Source organism: Candoia aspera, chromosome 3 (assembly GCF_035149785.1).
Source record: "Candoia aspera isolate rCanAsp1 chromosome 3, rCanAsp1.hap2, whole genome shotgun sequence".
In the NCBI taxonomy this organism is placed as follows: domain Eukaryota; kingdom Metazoa; phylum Chordata; class Lepidosauria; order Squamata; family Boidae; genus Candoia; species Candoia aspera.
Window position 1 is genome coordinate 113,568,250 of NC_086155.1, and position 16,178 is coordinate 113,584,427.

Here is a 16,178-nt window from a genome sequence, read left to right on the forward strand (position 1 = left end):
ACAAATTCTACAAGAGGCAAAAAGTTGTTCTAGCTTTCCATAATTTTCCATATTGCTGCCCGTTAAATGTGCTAACAAGACAACAAGATGAGATTGAAACATTCACACAGCCTAAAAAGGAGAAGAACTACACCATCTACAAAAGAGGGGGGAGGCTGCTCAAAGTTAAAGGGTCCATATCATGGCCTCTTTGAGTTCCAAACAACTGTCCTGCTTCCACCCCAATCACTTATTATATTCCATAATATAAAACAAATGGCTCATTGATGTTCTTTTTCAACTTGCCGGTTGTGTTTCATCTTCCCCACAAAGCAGCCACCAGATCTGTGAAAGGAAACAGGATGGATGTGGTGTCCATTCTTTTGACTTTCTCTTTATTCCTTCTCCAGTTCCAAGAGCTAGCATCCACCTGTATCCACGAAGACATATCCACATCTTCATTATAAACTGCAGCAGTGATTCCTGGTGTCTTGATATTTCAGTCTTTTGCTGTTTGCCATCTTTTTTAGGGGAAGTAGCTTGTAGATAAGAACTCTTGGCCACTTGTATTATGCACAACCACACAGAGAGTTAAAGTCAGAGATCTCAAGCTACCTTCACCAGCACCACAGAAATATTCAGGCATAGTTTGCAGCCCCTGCTGGCCTACAAAAAAAACTTTATTTCAGGTTATTGTTAATAACCATGCTGTCATGTTTATCAGAATAGTTGGTCATTTTCTTCCTCTTTCCAAATGTGGAGAAGCTGTTCTTAGCCTCCTGCTCCAGAATGACAGGGCCATCCTTATTGGCAGGCATTGTTGGGGTTCCCGGAATATACACATTGTGTTGATAATCCAGAGGAGAAATATGTTGCAAATACAGGGGTGCATATGGAGGGGTCCGGATGCTGTTCGGGGGCCCAGATGCATTCTTATGCTCTGTGAAAAACAAAATGTTTTTTTAATGACAGAAGGAAACCATTGGATAAAATGCAGCACGCAGAGCACTGCCCATTTTGCAGAGGATGCCTGGTGCTTGGCAAACACTTCATTTTTCTAAATTATATTTCAGTTTGCATGTAAGGTATCTAAGACAGAAAAATGCATCTGTAAGTTGCAGAATATAGGTATTCCTTGCTTACCAACTGCCTCATTTAACAACTGTTCAAAGTTATGACAGTGTAAAAAATAGCTTTGTGACCAATCCTTGCTTTATGACCCAGTGGTCATCCCACAGTCACTTGATCACCATTCACATGCTTCACAACTGGCTAGCAACAAGCAGAGTTAATAGAGAACATGGAAGTAAAATTGCAAGTTACAATCACATGATGTTTCACTTAGCAACCACAGTGCTTCACTTAACAACCAAATGGAAATAAGGCCATAAGTCCATTGTAGTCATGTGATTTTCCACTTAGTGACCGTGGCACTTAGCAAATGAGTTGCCAGTCACAATTGTGGTTGCTAAGCAAGGACAACCTGTATATGAATAAAATTATATTTTCCTACATGTATATGGGTAAACACAGTGAATAGACCTTCTAATCCACTCCAAGGGCAAAATCCAATAGTCCAGCAATAGCTCACCCATAGTCAATTTGGTAGAGTGGTTCATCCCAACAAGTTAGGTATGTCAGAACATGATTCAGGAAAATGGGAGCTTCAATTTTGCTGGCAGGATGATTCTCACCTGTTTATTTGCTTACTTCTGTCATGGATTTGTGTTTCTTTCTTCTATACCTTAACTTAGGAAAAGATTGGTGCTCAACCACTGCCATGCAGCAAACTCCCCTTTTACCATCATCCTAGGTCATGATATATCTAAAAGATCCCTGAATTCTGAGACTGCAAAACAACCTGCACTCTATCACTTGCAGAATCTGCACCAAGTCTCTAGAAAGACAAGGTAGCTGTTTGCATCAGGAGGAGGGAAAGTTAATATTCTTTCCTTACCCAAAGACACCCCTTGATGGTCTCTTAGCCACAGCCAGGACAGTGCCTCCAAGATTGGACTATAAATCTTAGCCATCACAGGTATCTCAATCAATAATCTGTTTGTCTTTTGACTATAAAAGCCAACTTACTCAACTAATTTTCATGGCATTCCCCAAACTCACAGTAATCCTTTGTATTCCCAGTGTGACTAAGACCTGCTCCTCCCCATCTCTCCCAAGTCTCCCTGGACAGCCTATTCCACCTTCCAATCAGTACCTGAGAGATCCTGTCCCTATTATCTTGCAATTCATGCAAAAGATGTGATCAGATCAATGAGGTCCTGATTGCAAAGATCTTTCTGAATTAAGGACAGACTTGTCAATCACTGAACACACAAGCAAATACCAGAAGATAGATAGATAGATAGATAGATAGATAGATAGATAGATAGATAGATAGGTAGGTAGGTAGGTAGGTTTGTTCGTTTGTTTCTCACTCAAAAAATCCTTTCTTGGATCCCATAGTGCTCCCATAGTGCTGATCATTTGCAACAAAGCATATCTCCAGAACAACTGATTAAGAAAGTCTAATTTGGCATTGAGGTTTGCAGACATTTTGAACTGGGAAAAGCAGGTTAGAGCAAATTGCCCTGCTTGAGGTAAGTAGAACTCTTTCGCAAATTGCCTCAATTTGCCCCAGATTTGGACTTCTCCTGAAGTTGAAACCCAATCCTGGAATGAATGAAATGGATATGGATATGGATATGAATATGGATATGGATATGGAAATAGTTGGCAGTCCCTAGATGACCTTGAATATTTGGGTGGGACACTGCCAGGAAGCACACCAGGGCTAGAAACTAGAATGAGAGGTTGAAAAAAAACATCCCAGAAGAAATCATGGCAAAACATTTTTGTATTGTTGCCAAGGAAACTACACAGACGTGTCACCAGAAACTGAGTTCAACTAGAAGGAGACTTTATTTCATATCGGCTATACATTTGTTCATTTGCTTGCTTGCTTGCTTCTCACCTTCAGTTTTGTTCTTACGCTTACAACCCTGGCAGGCAGGTTTGGCTGAGAAATAGTAATTGGCTTAGCGAGCTTCATGGTTTGACTAAGATTTGAACTTGGGATCTCCCCAGTCCAATATTGCAAAGCAAGCCCTCCAGGGAATTGATATTTCTGTTATGAGCCCTATCCCAGCCCTACAAATCTACATACTATAGCTGCGTTCTACAGATAGGATAACAACGTGACCCTTAAACATGGCAAAGTATGGAAGGAGGTAAACATTTGTGGGAGGTTTATCATTGTCTCATAAATTACAGAAGTCATTGAATTTTAAGATTCTGTAGTCTAAAACTCACCAGATACTGGAGTGACCAAGCTGCACAACCTCTCATGGTCTTTCTGCACTCCTTTCCAAACTTTTCCTACATCTTCTAGGCTCTGTGAACTAAAACATAAGAAATAAAGAAGAGACATATCCGCCATAAGATAATCACTCATAAAATATTTAGCAACAATTCTCCTAAAATCAATAAGGCAAAACACCCCCCATTCCCCCCCTCCCCGCCCGTACCTCTTCAGTGTTGGTTGCTTCGATGGCAGCCAGTCTGCATTGGCCTGTTTTACCTACAAATTTAAAAAAAAAAAAGGTGTTGAATTAAATACACACCCGCAGGACAGCTTGACCACAAGCTTTTGTTCTGCTAACCCTTTGAGCTCTGTAATCAATTGCCTTGTAACCAAAATTAGTATGGCCTACAGCAGGACATCAGACCAGAAATATTAAGGGACAAGAAGTGTCTTTTAAGCTCTCCCATAGGATGCTTCAGGCAGTGTGGAACTGCTTGACTGAAAGAATAAATACTTAGCAAAGCGATGACTTGCTATAAATCACCCCTTCCTGGCAAGAAACTTCATAATCTTTCTCCAAGCGGTCAGTACCGAATTCCCAGGATTCTGGAGGGGCTTCTCTGTCACCTGTCCTGAAAGCTGCAGGGACAATGCTCCAAATGGTATTGAATTCCCAACTCTAGCCGGCCTGGCCAAGCTCTTCACAATGTGGCTTAATTCCTGAAAAGTTCCACATTCAAAGACAGGTGCTTCAGGGCTCATTTCTTCTGTCATTACTCATTGTCCTGATCAGTGCAGCATAACGGCTAAGCTGCAGGACTATAAAACTCAGGTGGTAGTGGACCACTTACTACCAGCCCCACCTACACAGTTGTGAATTAAATCGGAGGAACCGCTCTGTATTCCACCTAGAGTCTGAGGAGGAAATGTGGGGAAAAAAGCAACAAAATAAATAAAAAATGTAAAATGTTTATACCGAGGGAAAAAAATGCAGTAAGATCATAGCCATCTGGACTTTATTTTTATATTTATTAGCGATGTGTAACTCTTTTATAGTGTATTTTTATATATTTATTGTTTTTGTGACTATTTTGTTGTAAACCACCCAGAGTCCCTCTAGTGGGAGGAGATGGGCGGTGACAAATTTTATTAATAAATAAATAAATAAGAATTTTTGCTTAGTTTTTGCTTTATTTTCATCCTGGACCAGATGTGGATTTAGATGGGGACAAAAGTTGATGAGGGAAGCTTAAATCCTTTTCTTTCTACATGTAATACAAAATCAAGAGTTTGTGTGTGTCTGTGTATCATGCACACATGCACACACAAACACACACACGTGTCATTATATAATTATCATCAACATTTTTCTAAATGTGATAGAAGTACCTTAACTCATCTTCCTCCAAACATTATGAGGAATTCTTCATGGAGAAGGTAATTATGAAATTTGGAATTGGTCTAAACAATATTTCAGGAACTTCTTACAACTGTTGAATTTTGTTTGCAACATTGGGGTTTGGTCAACAGGATGTTAATAGTACCAAGAGGAACTGCTGGCAGTGTGTCCCAGAACTCTGCTTTTGAAATTCAACTATGTATTCTAAATGGTAGGAGCCATATGGAATCAGAAATTAGGAAGTTGAGCTTTCTGAAGAAGCTGCAAGTATAGATCTTGAGGAAGACATACTTAGAGAGGAAATTGAAAAGATTAGAGCTGAGTAACTTCCTTGAAATTCTGAATAAACTGGCAGCAGTTCTTGGAGAAATCAAATGAGATGATGTTTCATTTGGCTGGACCACAGTACAAGACTGAACAAGTCAGGTGAAGCACCTCCAGCAAATATGAACAATTGTTTCCATTTTAGCAAACAGTTTGAGGTATTCCAGGACAGGTTCCATTGGTCCTTCCTTCTCAGTAACTTTTCCTCAATTCTAACACAGTATTTCCTCAGTTATAACAGTGGCATAAAGCAGGTGTCATGTTCCCCGTTTCAATGTTCTGTTAACATCGTAACGTTTCACATGTCAAACCGTTTTTCTGTGTATACTCAGCTTGCTCTTTGCTGGTATCTTCCATTTGTGCTCTCTTCTTTGTTTTGGGACTTTGGAATGTATGTTTGGGTTTGCAATCCTATTCAAGGTTACTTTCCCAGGCGCGTGTAACGGTTGCTGGCACCTGGGAGGGGGTGCTTGCTGACGGGTGCTTGGGGCGGGACTGGATTGAAGGCAAGGCTTTTAAGTTTGTATTTGGCGCGCTTTTGCTCATTCTCAGCTTTCTCTGTATTTGCATACTATTCCTTTAATAAATCAGTTATCCTTAAGCCCTGGCTTGTGAGACTGAGTATTTGGGATTAGGCAACCATTACAGCAGGCTTCTATCAAATCATAATTCTGGAGGCTTTGTTCCTCATTATCACAGTTAGATGGCCTGTCACCTCTACTAGAAAGCTAGTCCTTGAGGAAAACCCACATCACATTCTACACTTCTAGAAAGGTTAACTTAACATGAGTTCCTGCAGAGACATCCTCGCAAAGAGGCTCCTGAAACCAGGCTATGGAGACTGCAAGGCTTTCTAGATTTTAGGTAGGCAGGCACAAAGTTCCATAAAAACCAAGGAACAGTCAGATATATAATGTATTATTAATAAAGTATTATTAAGTTTCTGTCCTGGACTTTATTGTAAACAATGGAATAAACAATTTATTTTACCTTTGCTGTTATCTTTTAGCTTTTTGTTACTTGCACTGAACACTTTTTATTTTCCTAGGAATCTGAAGAAATCCTTCTTGTTATTCATAACATCCTTTCCGAACCTTAGTTCATTCTGAGTTTCAGTTATCCTATTTCTCTACAAATCCAGGCTAACTGTGCCTTCTTTTCCTTATTGGTGTGTCCCTCTTTCCACTTTCTATATGTGTCCTTTTTGATTGTCCCTAAGCTTTTTGTGTAAAATACTTTTTTTGTGTGCCTTTGAGTCAGAATTGACTCCTAGTGACTGCCTGGACTAGTCCCCTACTATCTGAAGAAAAAAGCTGTCAGCAAAATAGTTCAGGAATTTCCTAGAAGGGCCATTCTTGGCAATTTCCCCCCCACAGATGTGAGGATAATAAAAGTCCTCCATTATTACTACTTGTTCCTCATTTGGCAAGCATTCTACACATTTTCTCCTTAGTTGGACCAGTGATAGTAGATAATAAGAACAATTCACCAAGTTTATTAAGTTGGCTTTTGGAGCAGGTAAGGATGGTTTTGCTATATATTGCAACTTGTCTCCATTCCTATTGTTTCTGTTATTTTGAACTGGGTTGTATTCTTCAGCTGCTATAATCTGGTCTCAGGAATCAGGTCTCAGTTATACCTACAGAAATACATTTGCCTTCCAGTATTAAGAGCCAAGGTCATTGTGTTCATTTCCTATACTCTGAGCATTAATAATTAGCCAACAAATACCAGATCGTTTATGAGTCAATATTCTGATTTTCCATTATGCATCCAATAAAGTGAACTGTAGTTCATTCACAAAAGCTTTTGCTACAATAGCACTGCTACCACACTGGAGCATCTTCCTGCATTCTGTTTTTGTTCTTTTATCCTGTTTCATGTCTTTTGGTCATGAAAAAAAAATGTGAGGTACTGTAACTGGAAAACTTTCCAAACAGGTATAATGGTTACTTTTAAACTTCATGCATCTGCACATGCTGGCTCTCTTATCTGAAGGTGGGAGCCATCTCCACTACCAAGTGTTGTGTCTGAGCTGATACTGATATCTTTACTGAGTTTGTGGTGTGATCCATTCACATATTGTATGCAGTTCCCCTCAGACACTGAGTGAGCTAAACAGGCATGAAGAAAGCAGCCCAGGGAAAGCGAGCGTTGTACTGTTTGTTAGAAGCAGACAGAAAATATCTTTAGAAGTAGAATAAACTGAAATTGCTGTTTCGACAGACGCCCGATGCAGAAATATCATGATAACACCGTTCCCGTTGCGAATTTCAAAGGATCGTCCAGCCCGCTCCAATCCGCGGGCGAAAAACATCCTGATCGGCGAAAGGGGGCGCCCTTTCCAAAGAGGCACCCGCGTGTTTAGCCGAGATGGTTGAAATGCAGCAGCGACACGCAGAGAGATGCGCCGCTGGCTTTGGCTGCATTTCAAACCCCCAAATCATTGCCCTAGTTTTACGCCTTCGCCTTAATCGGCCTCGTCATCGCGGAGAGCGCGGGGGGGCCCGCTCGGCTCGGCGCCCGACAGAGAGCCAGCCGGTCGAGGGAGAAGCCTTTGCCAAGAGGCGCTAAAGCATTTCCTCGGCAGGGAGCTGGGGACGCGGGGGGGGGGGGTCTTGCAAAGGCCACTTTCCTCGCCTGAAAGAGGGGTAGGAGGGTCGCTTCCTCCCACGGAGACGACAGCTGTTTCTGGGGAACTCGGAACCGCAGCATCTTCGCCTTCTTTCGGCGGAGGGCGTGGTGGCCGCTGGGGATCGGCTCCCCGGCGGGCTGCTCCTGCTCGGGTTTCCAGATACCAGGCAGGCAGGCAGGCAGGCAGGCAGGCAGGCAGGAAAAGCGCGCGCCATGGAAACAAGGAGCGCTCTCCGGAGGCCCGCAGGAAACATGCAATAAAGCTTGGGAAGGGTCCTGAAGGGAAATGGGACGGAGGAAAAAATGATCATGAGATAAGATGGATGATGGTGTTTCTTCTGCTCTATTTCAAATGTTAAATAACCGACCTTTGAGTGAACAAGGCAGGCAGGGAATGGGCTGAAATTCCTCTATGCTGCATGCAGTGGGGAAGGAAAAAAGGAAGGACGTAGCTGGGACCGGAATAAGAGCGCTGGTTCCAGAACGACGCCCCGCAACCCTCGGCGTGTAATTTCCACTGGTAATTAATTATCTTAAGAGCCGGGTTGGTCTGATGGATAAGGTGCGGGACTAGGAGTGGGGAAAGAGGAGTTCTAGTCCTGCCTTAGGTGTGGAAGTCATTAGAGGAGGAGAGCTGTCTATGGTGTATGGTGGCAACAGACAAGGAGTCTTCTCATGAACTCATGAAAGCTGATGCCTTTTAATAAAACGCATTTGTAAAAAAAAAAAGGTGCCACCAAGCTCCTGATTCTGGGCCAGTCACTCTCTCAGCCCTAGGAAAAAGGCAAGAACAAACCACTTCTGAAAATACTGTCAAGAAAACTGCATGGAGTTGTCCATATCAGTGACCAGGAGTCAAGGCTGACTTGGAAGGCAGTTGGGGAAAAAACCAAATGTGTAATTATTACATGAATTGCAATGTCAACCTATATGAGCAGCAAGGATTTTAAGAGTATGGGGTTTTTAAAGTTTTCTTGGAATTCTTAGAAAGGAGGAATTTCTAACTTGCTTCTCTCAAAGCAGTGTAAAATGTCTTGTGAAAATATCAGGAAAAAACAACAATGTGAAAATATTAAACAAACATATTTAACGTTCTAGATATAAACAAACAAACGTATGAGGAATGGCCATGAGTTCCATGCAGCCGTTAGTGTCCATGGAGAGCCTTTTTTCCATCCAGCTGATCAGCCACCAGGTAGAAAATGGAAAATAGAACTGCTGTCCCTGATCTAGCCTGGCCAGAATGCTGAGAATGGGCCAAGGTTCGTGCCTCCCCCCAGAGTGATCCTGTTAAAGCTCCTCCTTCCTGCAATTTCTTTCCAGTACTGTGACTGTGAGAGGCCAGGTTTTACTGTTCATTCCCCAGCAACCTCTTTGTATCAAGATTCTCATGGGGAAGATCTGTCTGAGTGTCTCAGTGCACGTGCTATCCCTGATACAGACAGCACCAGAGTTGTATGTGCAGCCCATGGGCAGCCCCAGCCCAAAAGCTGTCTGTGTACATGGTCATTGGCACTGGAAAGGTTGCCCACGAGAGAGGGAGAAAGGCCCTGGCACATATTCTAAAAAGCTCGTTAGAAGGATGGACATATTGTTTTAAAAAGTCTACTCATTAATTCCTAAAGGGAAAAGGGGAAAAAAAACTTGATATATCAGCAGAAGAATTTAAGTATGGTTTGAGTAATACATTTTGAGTAAGGCAGTATTTTCTCCAAGATGTGACTGAGAGTTAAGGCAATTATACAAGTAGCTGAGTATTCTTTGATGCTTCACTCTAATTTGCCATCACAGAAAAAGGGTAAAAGATTTGCACACTGGTTACATAGCTGAGAAAGAACACTGAACTATCACTGAAGGCACTGGATTTTGAATGTTTGCTTGCTTTTCTTTGCAGAGATAGTGGGTGATGTTTGCTCCACTACCCAATCACATTTATTATGCAATAAAAATAAAATAAAATAAAATAAAATAATCTAAGTACTCTGTCAGAGTGTCTGAAGCAGGGCTGCACCTAGGGGGGAACAACCGGGGCATGTGTCCCGGGCGCCACATTGGTGGGGCGCCAAAATGATCACTGGGGGGGTGCCAAAATGGGCACGGAATCCATGTTTGCCCCGGGTGACACAGACAGTAGTTGCAGGCCTGGTCTGAAGAATCAGCGTGGCTAAATAGCTTCAACATTTTCAGACTCAGTCATGCCAGCCACAACTCTTCCATTCTGCCCTCAGCTCCCATGACACCAGTCCCTGTAGTTTCAGAGATGGCTTTATAATTCCACATCCAGGGCCGCAACTGGGGGGGATGGGCAAGCAGGGCATGTGTCCTGCGCACCACGCTGGGGGGGAGGGCCAAAATGGGCGTGGAATCCATGTTTGCCCCAGATGACACAGACCCTAGTTGAGGGCCTGCCCACATCTGCCTTCAACTGCCTGAGACACTCACTCCAGTCCTGTACCTGTCCTACTCCAGAAGGCCTTTACAGCATTCCAGACCATTTCTGGTTTCAGGGAGGGGGCTCATTTCATTCTTTCCCAAAGCCTATCCTTCTACTGGGGGAGGATCGTTGGGATCACTGTCACTTCTGCCTCTCTATCCCAAGTTCCACCAATTAACCTTTTACACAAGCAGAACAGAAATATTGTACATAATTCAGCTCACATTTCTATTTCCTTTCTAAATCTTTTCCATGCTTTATTTTGCAGCTCCTGTTCAGGTTCAGCTTGCATTGATTTTCATTTTCCACTTTTTCCTGTGGACTTTCAGAGAGCTCCCTTATTCCCTGTGGCCCAGAAGAACCCAGCAATAAAGCAAAGGGCAATTTAAGGCCATCAAATTCTTCCTTAGAAATGAGAGGGTAAAGGTAGCTCCCCTTGCAGGCATTGCTGAGCCTTTCTAGGAACTAACAGGGAAGTGTACCATTCTTCCAGAGAGACAAGAACAGAGGCAAAAGTGAGAAAGAAGCCAGAGGAGGTTGTTTTCCTCCAAAATCTCACTGTGCCAAGATTCACCTTCCTCCTTCTTAAGAAGTTAGTCTTAAACTCAAGAGGAATAAATGCCCACAAGCCTCAGAGCCCTAGATGTACAAGGTACTTTCATTTCTTTTCTTTCTTTTTCTCTCTCAGGCATCCCAGCCTCTTAATTTCTGTGCTTGCACTCTCTCTCTCTCTCTCACACACACACACACACACACACACTCACAACTCCCTTGGTGAGGGGAGCTTGTGTGGCCTTGCTGCTGCTTCCTCTATCAGCCTGAGGCAAGAGGGGTGGAAATCAGATCAAGACATCAAGTCACTAGGGGCAGTTTTGAGCTGACTAGAACATTACCATATTAGACAACGATGTCCAACAAGGCAAATGAAAATGGACAAAGAAACCCTGTCTAGAGAATGGCACAGGCATTTTTCAAAGAGCTATGAAACCGTATGCAAGTGTTTTATTCATGTGCTGCTTTGCATCCTCAGCCACCCTGCTTTATTACCAAAGAAAGTGTTGCACTGAAAAACAGGCTTCCTAAACGGTGCTGCTTTTTTCCCCCTCTTCCCCAGCAACCTAGGCCCTTTTTCCTCTCATTCAGCTCTTTGGCATGGCCAGAGATGGTTGCTCTCATAAAGTGTCCTCTCCCCTTTCTTGACACGCAGCAGTGCAGCATTAATCTCACAGGTGGCCAGAAACAGGATGGGGATGGGGACCCAAGAAAGGATGGGACAGCCGGAGAAAGCGCCAGGCAAGGCTGGCTCGCCTAAGCGGAAAGAGCAGGTGCCGGTCTGCTGGGGAAGGAGGAGGGGCTCATGGAAGGACCCCAAGGCTCCGGGAAAGCTCCCCTTCCCTCAGCGGTGGCCCTTGGCTTGCTCAGAGAACCCCGCTGAGGGGACTCGCTTTTGACGAGATCGTTCAGTTACCAGCGAAGGGAAAGGCCCTCTCGACTCCTCCATTGACTTGCAAGATCCCACTGCAAACACAGGCCAGGCGATTCACTTCCGGCAAAGTGGCAGAGCCTGAGGCTTTAGCCCAACCGACTCCGCTGGGCTTCCTCCTCCCAACCGAAGGGAATGACATGCCGCGCCACTGCCCCGGGCCCCGGAGACTCGGGAATCGCTCTTGCGAACCGCCGAGCCCCGTCGCGCCCGGGAAAAAGACCGGGGAGCGGGCGAGAGCCAGTGAGCGGCGGACCGGGAGGGGGAGCGCCCCAATTGCGGAGCGAGTTTGCCCAAACCTCGGGGCGATCCTGAGGTCGACCCAAAGTGGCGCTCGAGGAACCTTTCCCAGCTCTTGGCGCACATCCCATCAATCTAAAAGGAGCCCGAGGTTTGGCAAACCGTCACGTAACGAGCCAGAGGCTTGGCGGAGTCCGACGACTCCTTCTGGGAAAGGGCCGGGCCGCTCTCTTTCAAAAAGTTGGGCGGGATTGAACAGGTCTCGCCCTCTCAAAAGTTGCCTTACTGCGTTTGCCGTTCTCCCAGGCTACCTCCTGGAGCCGGCTCCCCCAGCCCATCGTGGCGCCCAAGAAGCTACCTGGTCGGCGAGCTGCCGAGAGTTATTGGCCCCTCGGGTTTTCGGGCCGGGACCCGGCGGCAAGTTCTGAGGGCCCGCTTCGTTATTCCTCGGAGGGGCGGGACTGCAGGCTTTCAGGAACATGAAGTCGCTCTTGGCCGATTCAGGGCTCAGGCAGACTTTGTAGCAATAGGCGGGAGGGCCTGCGCTGGCTCCGCCGTCTCCGCAGTCGCCCGAGGAGACCGGGGCGTTGACGCTGCCGGAGTTCTTGAAGCGGTCTGAGGCGGGGGCCGAGCGCTCACAAGAGCCGCCGCCGCCGCCGCCGCTGCCGCCGCCGCAGCAGCAGCAGCAGAAGGCAGCGGAGCCGCCGCCCTCCCCGCCACAAGACAGCTGCGAGCAGGCATAGTCGGGGAAGGTCAGCCGCTCCTTGGGGCACTTGACCACCGTGAGGATCACGATGGCCACCAGGAAAGTGAAGGAGACGGAGCCCAGCGAGGCGATCAGGTAGAGGGTAAGCCTGGAAGAAGCGGTCTCGCCTCCCGGAGGAAGCTCGCGGAAGTCCGAGAGCACCTCCGGCACGCTGTCCACCACCGAGAGCAACAGGGTTACGGAGGCCGAGAGCGGCGGCTGCCCGTTGTCCCGCACCTGGACGAGAAGACGGTGCTTTGGGGCGTCTTTGGCCAGGAAGGCGCGGACGGTGCGGATCTCGCCCGTGTAGAGGGCCACGCTGAAGAGGCTGGCGTCGGTGGCCTGGACGATCCGGTAGGAAAGCCGCGAGTTCTGCCCTGCATCGGCGTCCACTGCAGAGACTTTCCCCACCAAGTAGCCGGGCTGTGCTGAGCGAGGCACCACCTCCACAGCCACGGAGCCATTGCGGGGCACGGGAGCCACGACCAGGGGCGGGTTGTCGTTCTGGTCCAGCACGAAGACGTGGACGGTGGCGTTCCCGCTAAGCGGCGGGAAGCCGGCGTCCTGAGCCACGACTTGGATCTGGAAGTTGCGAATCTGCTCGTAGTCCAGGGAGCGCAGAGCATACATGTGCCCGCTGTCCGAGTTGATGGAGACGTAGGTGGCCACGGGCATGCCCTGAATCTGGCCGTCCGCGATGGAGTAGGACAAATAAGCGTTCTGCTGGCAGTCCGGGTCCAGCGCGCTGACGGAGCAGATCGACGCCCCCGGAGCGTTGTTCTCAGTCACGTAGACGCTGTAGGATGGTTGCAGGAAGCGGGGCGCGTTGTCGTTGATATCGGACACCTGGACCGTCAGGGTCTTCTTGGTGGCCAGCGCTGGAGACCCCAGATCCTGAGCGGTGATGCTGACGTTATACTCGGGCACAGCCTCCCGGTCGAGCGGTGCAGTAGTTACTAGCGCGTAATAGTTGTGGAAAGACGACTGAAGCTGGAAGGGTATATCCGTCGGGATTTCGCAGCTCACCTTGCCGTTGTCTCCTGAATCTCGGTCCAGTACGCTGATTACAGCTATGACCGTGCCTGGAGGTGCGTCCTCTAGGACCGGTGTGGAGACCGAGGTGAGGGTCACCTCCGGTGCGTTGTCGTTGACGTCCAGGAGATGCACCAGCACCCGGCAGTGTATGGCAACAGCAGAGGGACCCCGGTCCTTGGCCTGCACATATAGCTCATGGAGGTCAGCTCGCTCATAGTCCAGCTGGCCCTTCAGGCGCACCTGCCCAGTGTGGGGCTCCACACTGAAAAGCTCGCGCACAGCTGGCGGAGCGTGCCCGCTAAATGAATACTCAATTTCACCATTGGTACCCTCATCCAAGTCCGTAGCGTTGAGCTTGATGACCAGAGTGCCCTTGGGCGCATCCTCCGGCAGGCTTACACTGTAAGTGGACTGATCAAAGACTGGCACATTGTCGTTGGCATCCAGCACCATGATCACAATTCTAGCTGTGCCCGACCGTTCAGGGATACCACCATCCAAAGCCGTGAGCAGGACCCGGTGGCTGCGCTGCTGCTCTCGGTCCAGACTTCTCTCCAGCACCAGCTCTGCAAACTTGCTGCCGTCGCTGCGAGTCTGCACCTCCAGTGAGAAAAAGCCGTTCGGGCTGAGTCTGTAGGTACGCAGGGAGTTTGTGCCCACGTCGGGATCCTGTGCACTCTCCAGGGGAAAGCGGGCCCCAGGTAGTGCTGATTCTGTCACTTCCAGCACATATTCTTGCCAAGGGAACCTGGGTGCATTGTCGTTGATGTCCAGCACCTCCACCTCGATGCGGTAGAGCTCAAGAGGGCTCTCGATGACCAGCTGCAGGTGCAGGAGGCAGGCCCTTATGCCCTCACACACCTCTTCCCGATCTATTTTCTCGTTAACAAAGAGGATCCCATTTTCCAGATTCACCTCCAGGTGCTGCTTACTCCCCGCCCGGGAAGCAATACGAAACCGCCTGGCTGATAATTCGGATACATCCAGACCCAGGTCCTCGGCGATGTTGGCCACAAAGGCTCCGTGCTCCAGTTCCTCGGGTACCGAGTAGCGTAGCTGGCCAGCTGCTGGTGCCGGAGCCGGAGCCAAGCAAGAACTTAGCAGGAGCAACACCTCGAGCCTTCCCCAACTCGGAGCGCAGCTCGACAGGCTCTGGGAAAGCCTTAGTTTTCCCGTACGATATTCCCAGTCCCAGCGGGAAGTCCCGCTGCCTCGATGGAGAAGAGACATCGGCGGGCTCAGAAGGGACGCGACAGAGCACTGGCTCTGGCTCCGCCTCAGCTGCAGCCTCCGCTCCTTCCCTTGTGCGCCTTCATCATCGATTGACTTAGACTTCCAACTACTTTCGGTTGGCAGAGGGAGCCAGCAAGGAGGACCCGCTTGCCATTTCAGCACCGCATTGGTGGACAGCGCCGTCGAGCTAGAGCCCCAACTGCTGCGAGGAGGATTGGCAGAACGATTAACCCCTCGGTGGGCAGAGGAAGATGTGGCGAAGAAGTAAGGAGAGCAAGAATGGGGGGAGAGGGGAGGGAGAGAAAGACACGTTCATGCAACAGGCTTAACCCGGTTCTTGGATGTGTACAGTACAATGATGCACAAACCAACTGATCAGACTATGTTCATGCAAGATACTAAGACGCAAAGATCAAAGTAATGTGTGAATGCATCTGCTTAGCCTTTATCTGATCTGATTAAGCATGTCCTGTGAATACAGTCATAGAAAGGCTGTTTTTATTCTCATACCACAGAGACCCAACTTTCCAGTGGAAAAGGTGGGCTCTGGCAGTGGATGGATTTCTTGATGCTGACAAGCAGCAACCAACTTGGATCCTCATAGCTGTTCATGATTACATGGGTTCCACCTGAAAAAGGCAAATCTTTCTCACAGAATGTACTATTATACTCACTAGAGCCACAGTGAAGGAAAAATAAGGATCTAATGGTGGATTATCAAAATTCCTTGCAATTTTTACATGGGACCTTGCTGAAACGACTGGCAATAAATAGATCACATCTATCTGCACAGATTGAACCATAATAATTATAAATCCAATTATTTTTGGCACTGTTCATACCAAAAACATTGACCTCTCCCATAGTATCTGCAGAGTTGGTGCAACCCCAGTTCCTTTGATTAAACAATGCCATCTATTGGGACCTTGGAAGCATGCTTTCTCTGTAGCAGCACCTGTCCTCTGGAATGAGGTTCCCCCAAGATCCAGATGAACCCCCTGCTTGTGTTTTGAAGCATTTGAACACCTGGCTCTTCTCCAGGCCTTTGGCAAGGGTGAGTGCCCCCCCCCGATTGTGTGAGTTTGTTTCCTTTTTCGTTCCTGTCTAGATCTTGACATCTTTGTCATCTTTTATTCTTTTTTCTCCTCTGTCTTTTACTCCTTTTCTTTTTCTTAATGTTCTTACTTGTGAGTTGTCTAGAGTCTTTGGGAGTCAGGCAGCATACAAAAAGACAGACAGACAGACCTGGAGCATGTATACTCATGGATTCTCATGATTTTACTGTGGTCCACCTGAAAAAAAATCAAAATACTAATTATACCCATATGCATTGAATGAACCAGATCTGATTATTAACTATAGCACAGAAAT

General features: G+C 47.1%; 1 protein-coding gene across 1 annotated transcript; it reads right to left on the reverse strand.

Moving 5' to 3' along the window:
- Positions 1-56: 56 nt before the first annotated feature.
- LOC134494675 (protocadherin-10-like) lies at positions 57-14,804 on the reverse strand. Its single transcript, XM_063299923.1, has 4 exons — positions 12,153-14,804; positions 3,504-3,556; positions 3,289-3,377; positions 57-919 (listed from the first exon to the last, which is right to left on the reverse strand). The coding sequence occupies exons 1-4, from the start codon at positions 14,802-14,804 to the stop codon at positions 660-662; spliced, it is 3,054 nt and encodes a 1,017-aa protein (XP_063155993.1). The 3' UTR covers positions 57-659.
- Positions 14,805-16,178: the final 1,374 nt, after the last annotated feature.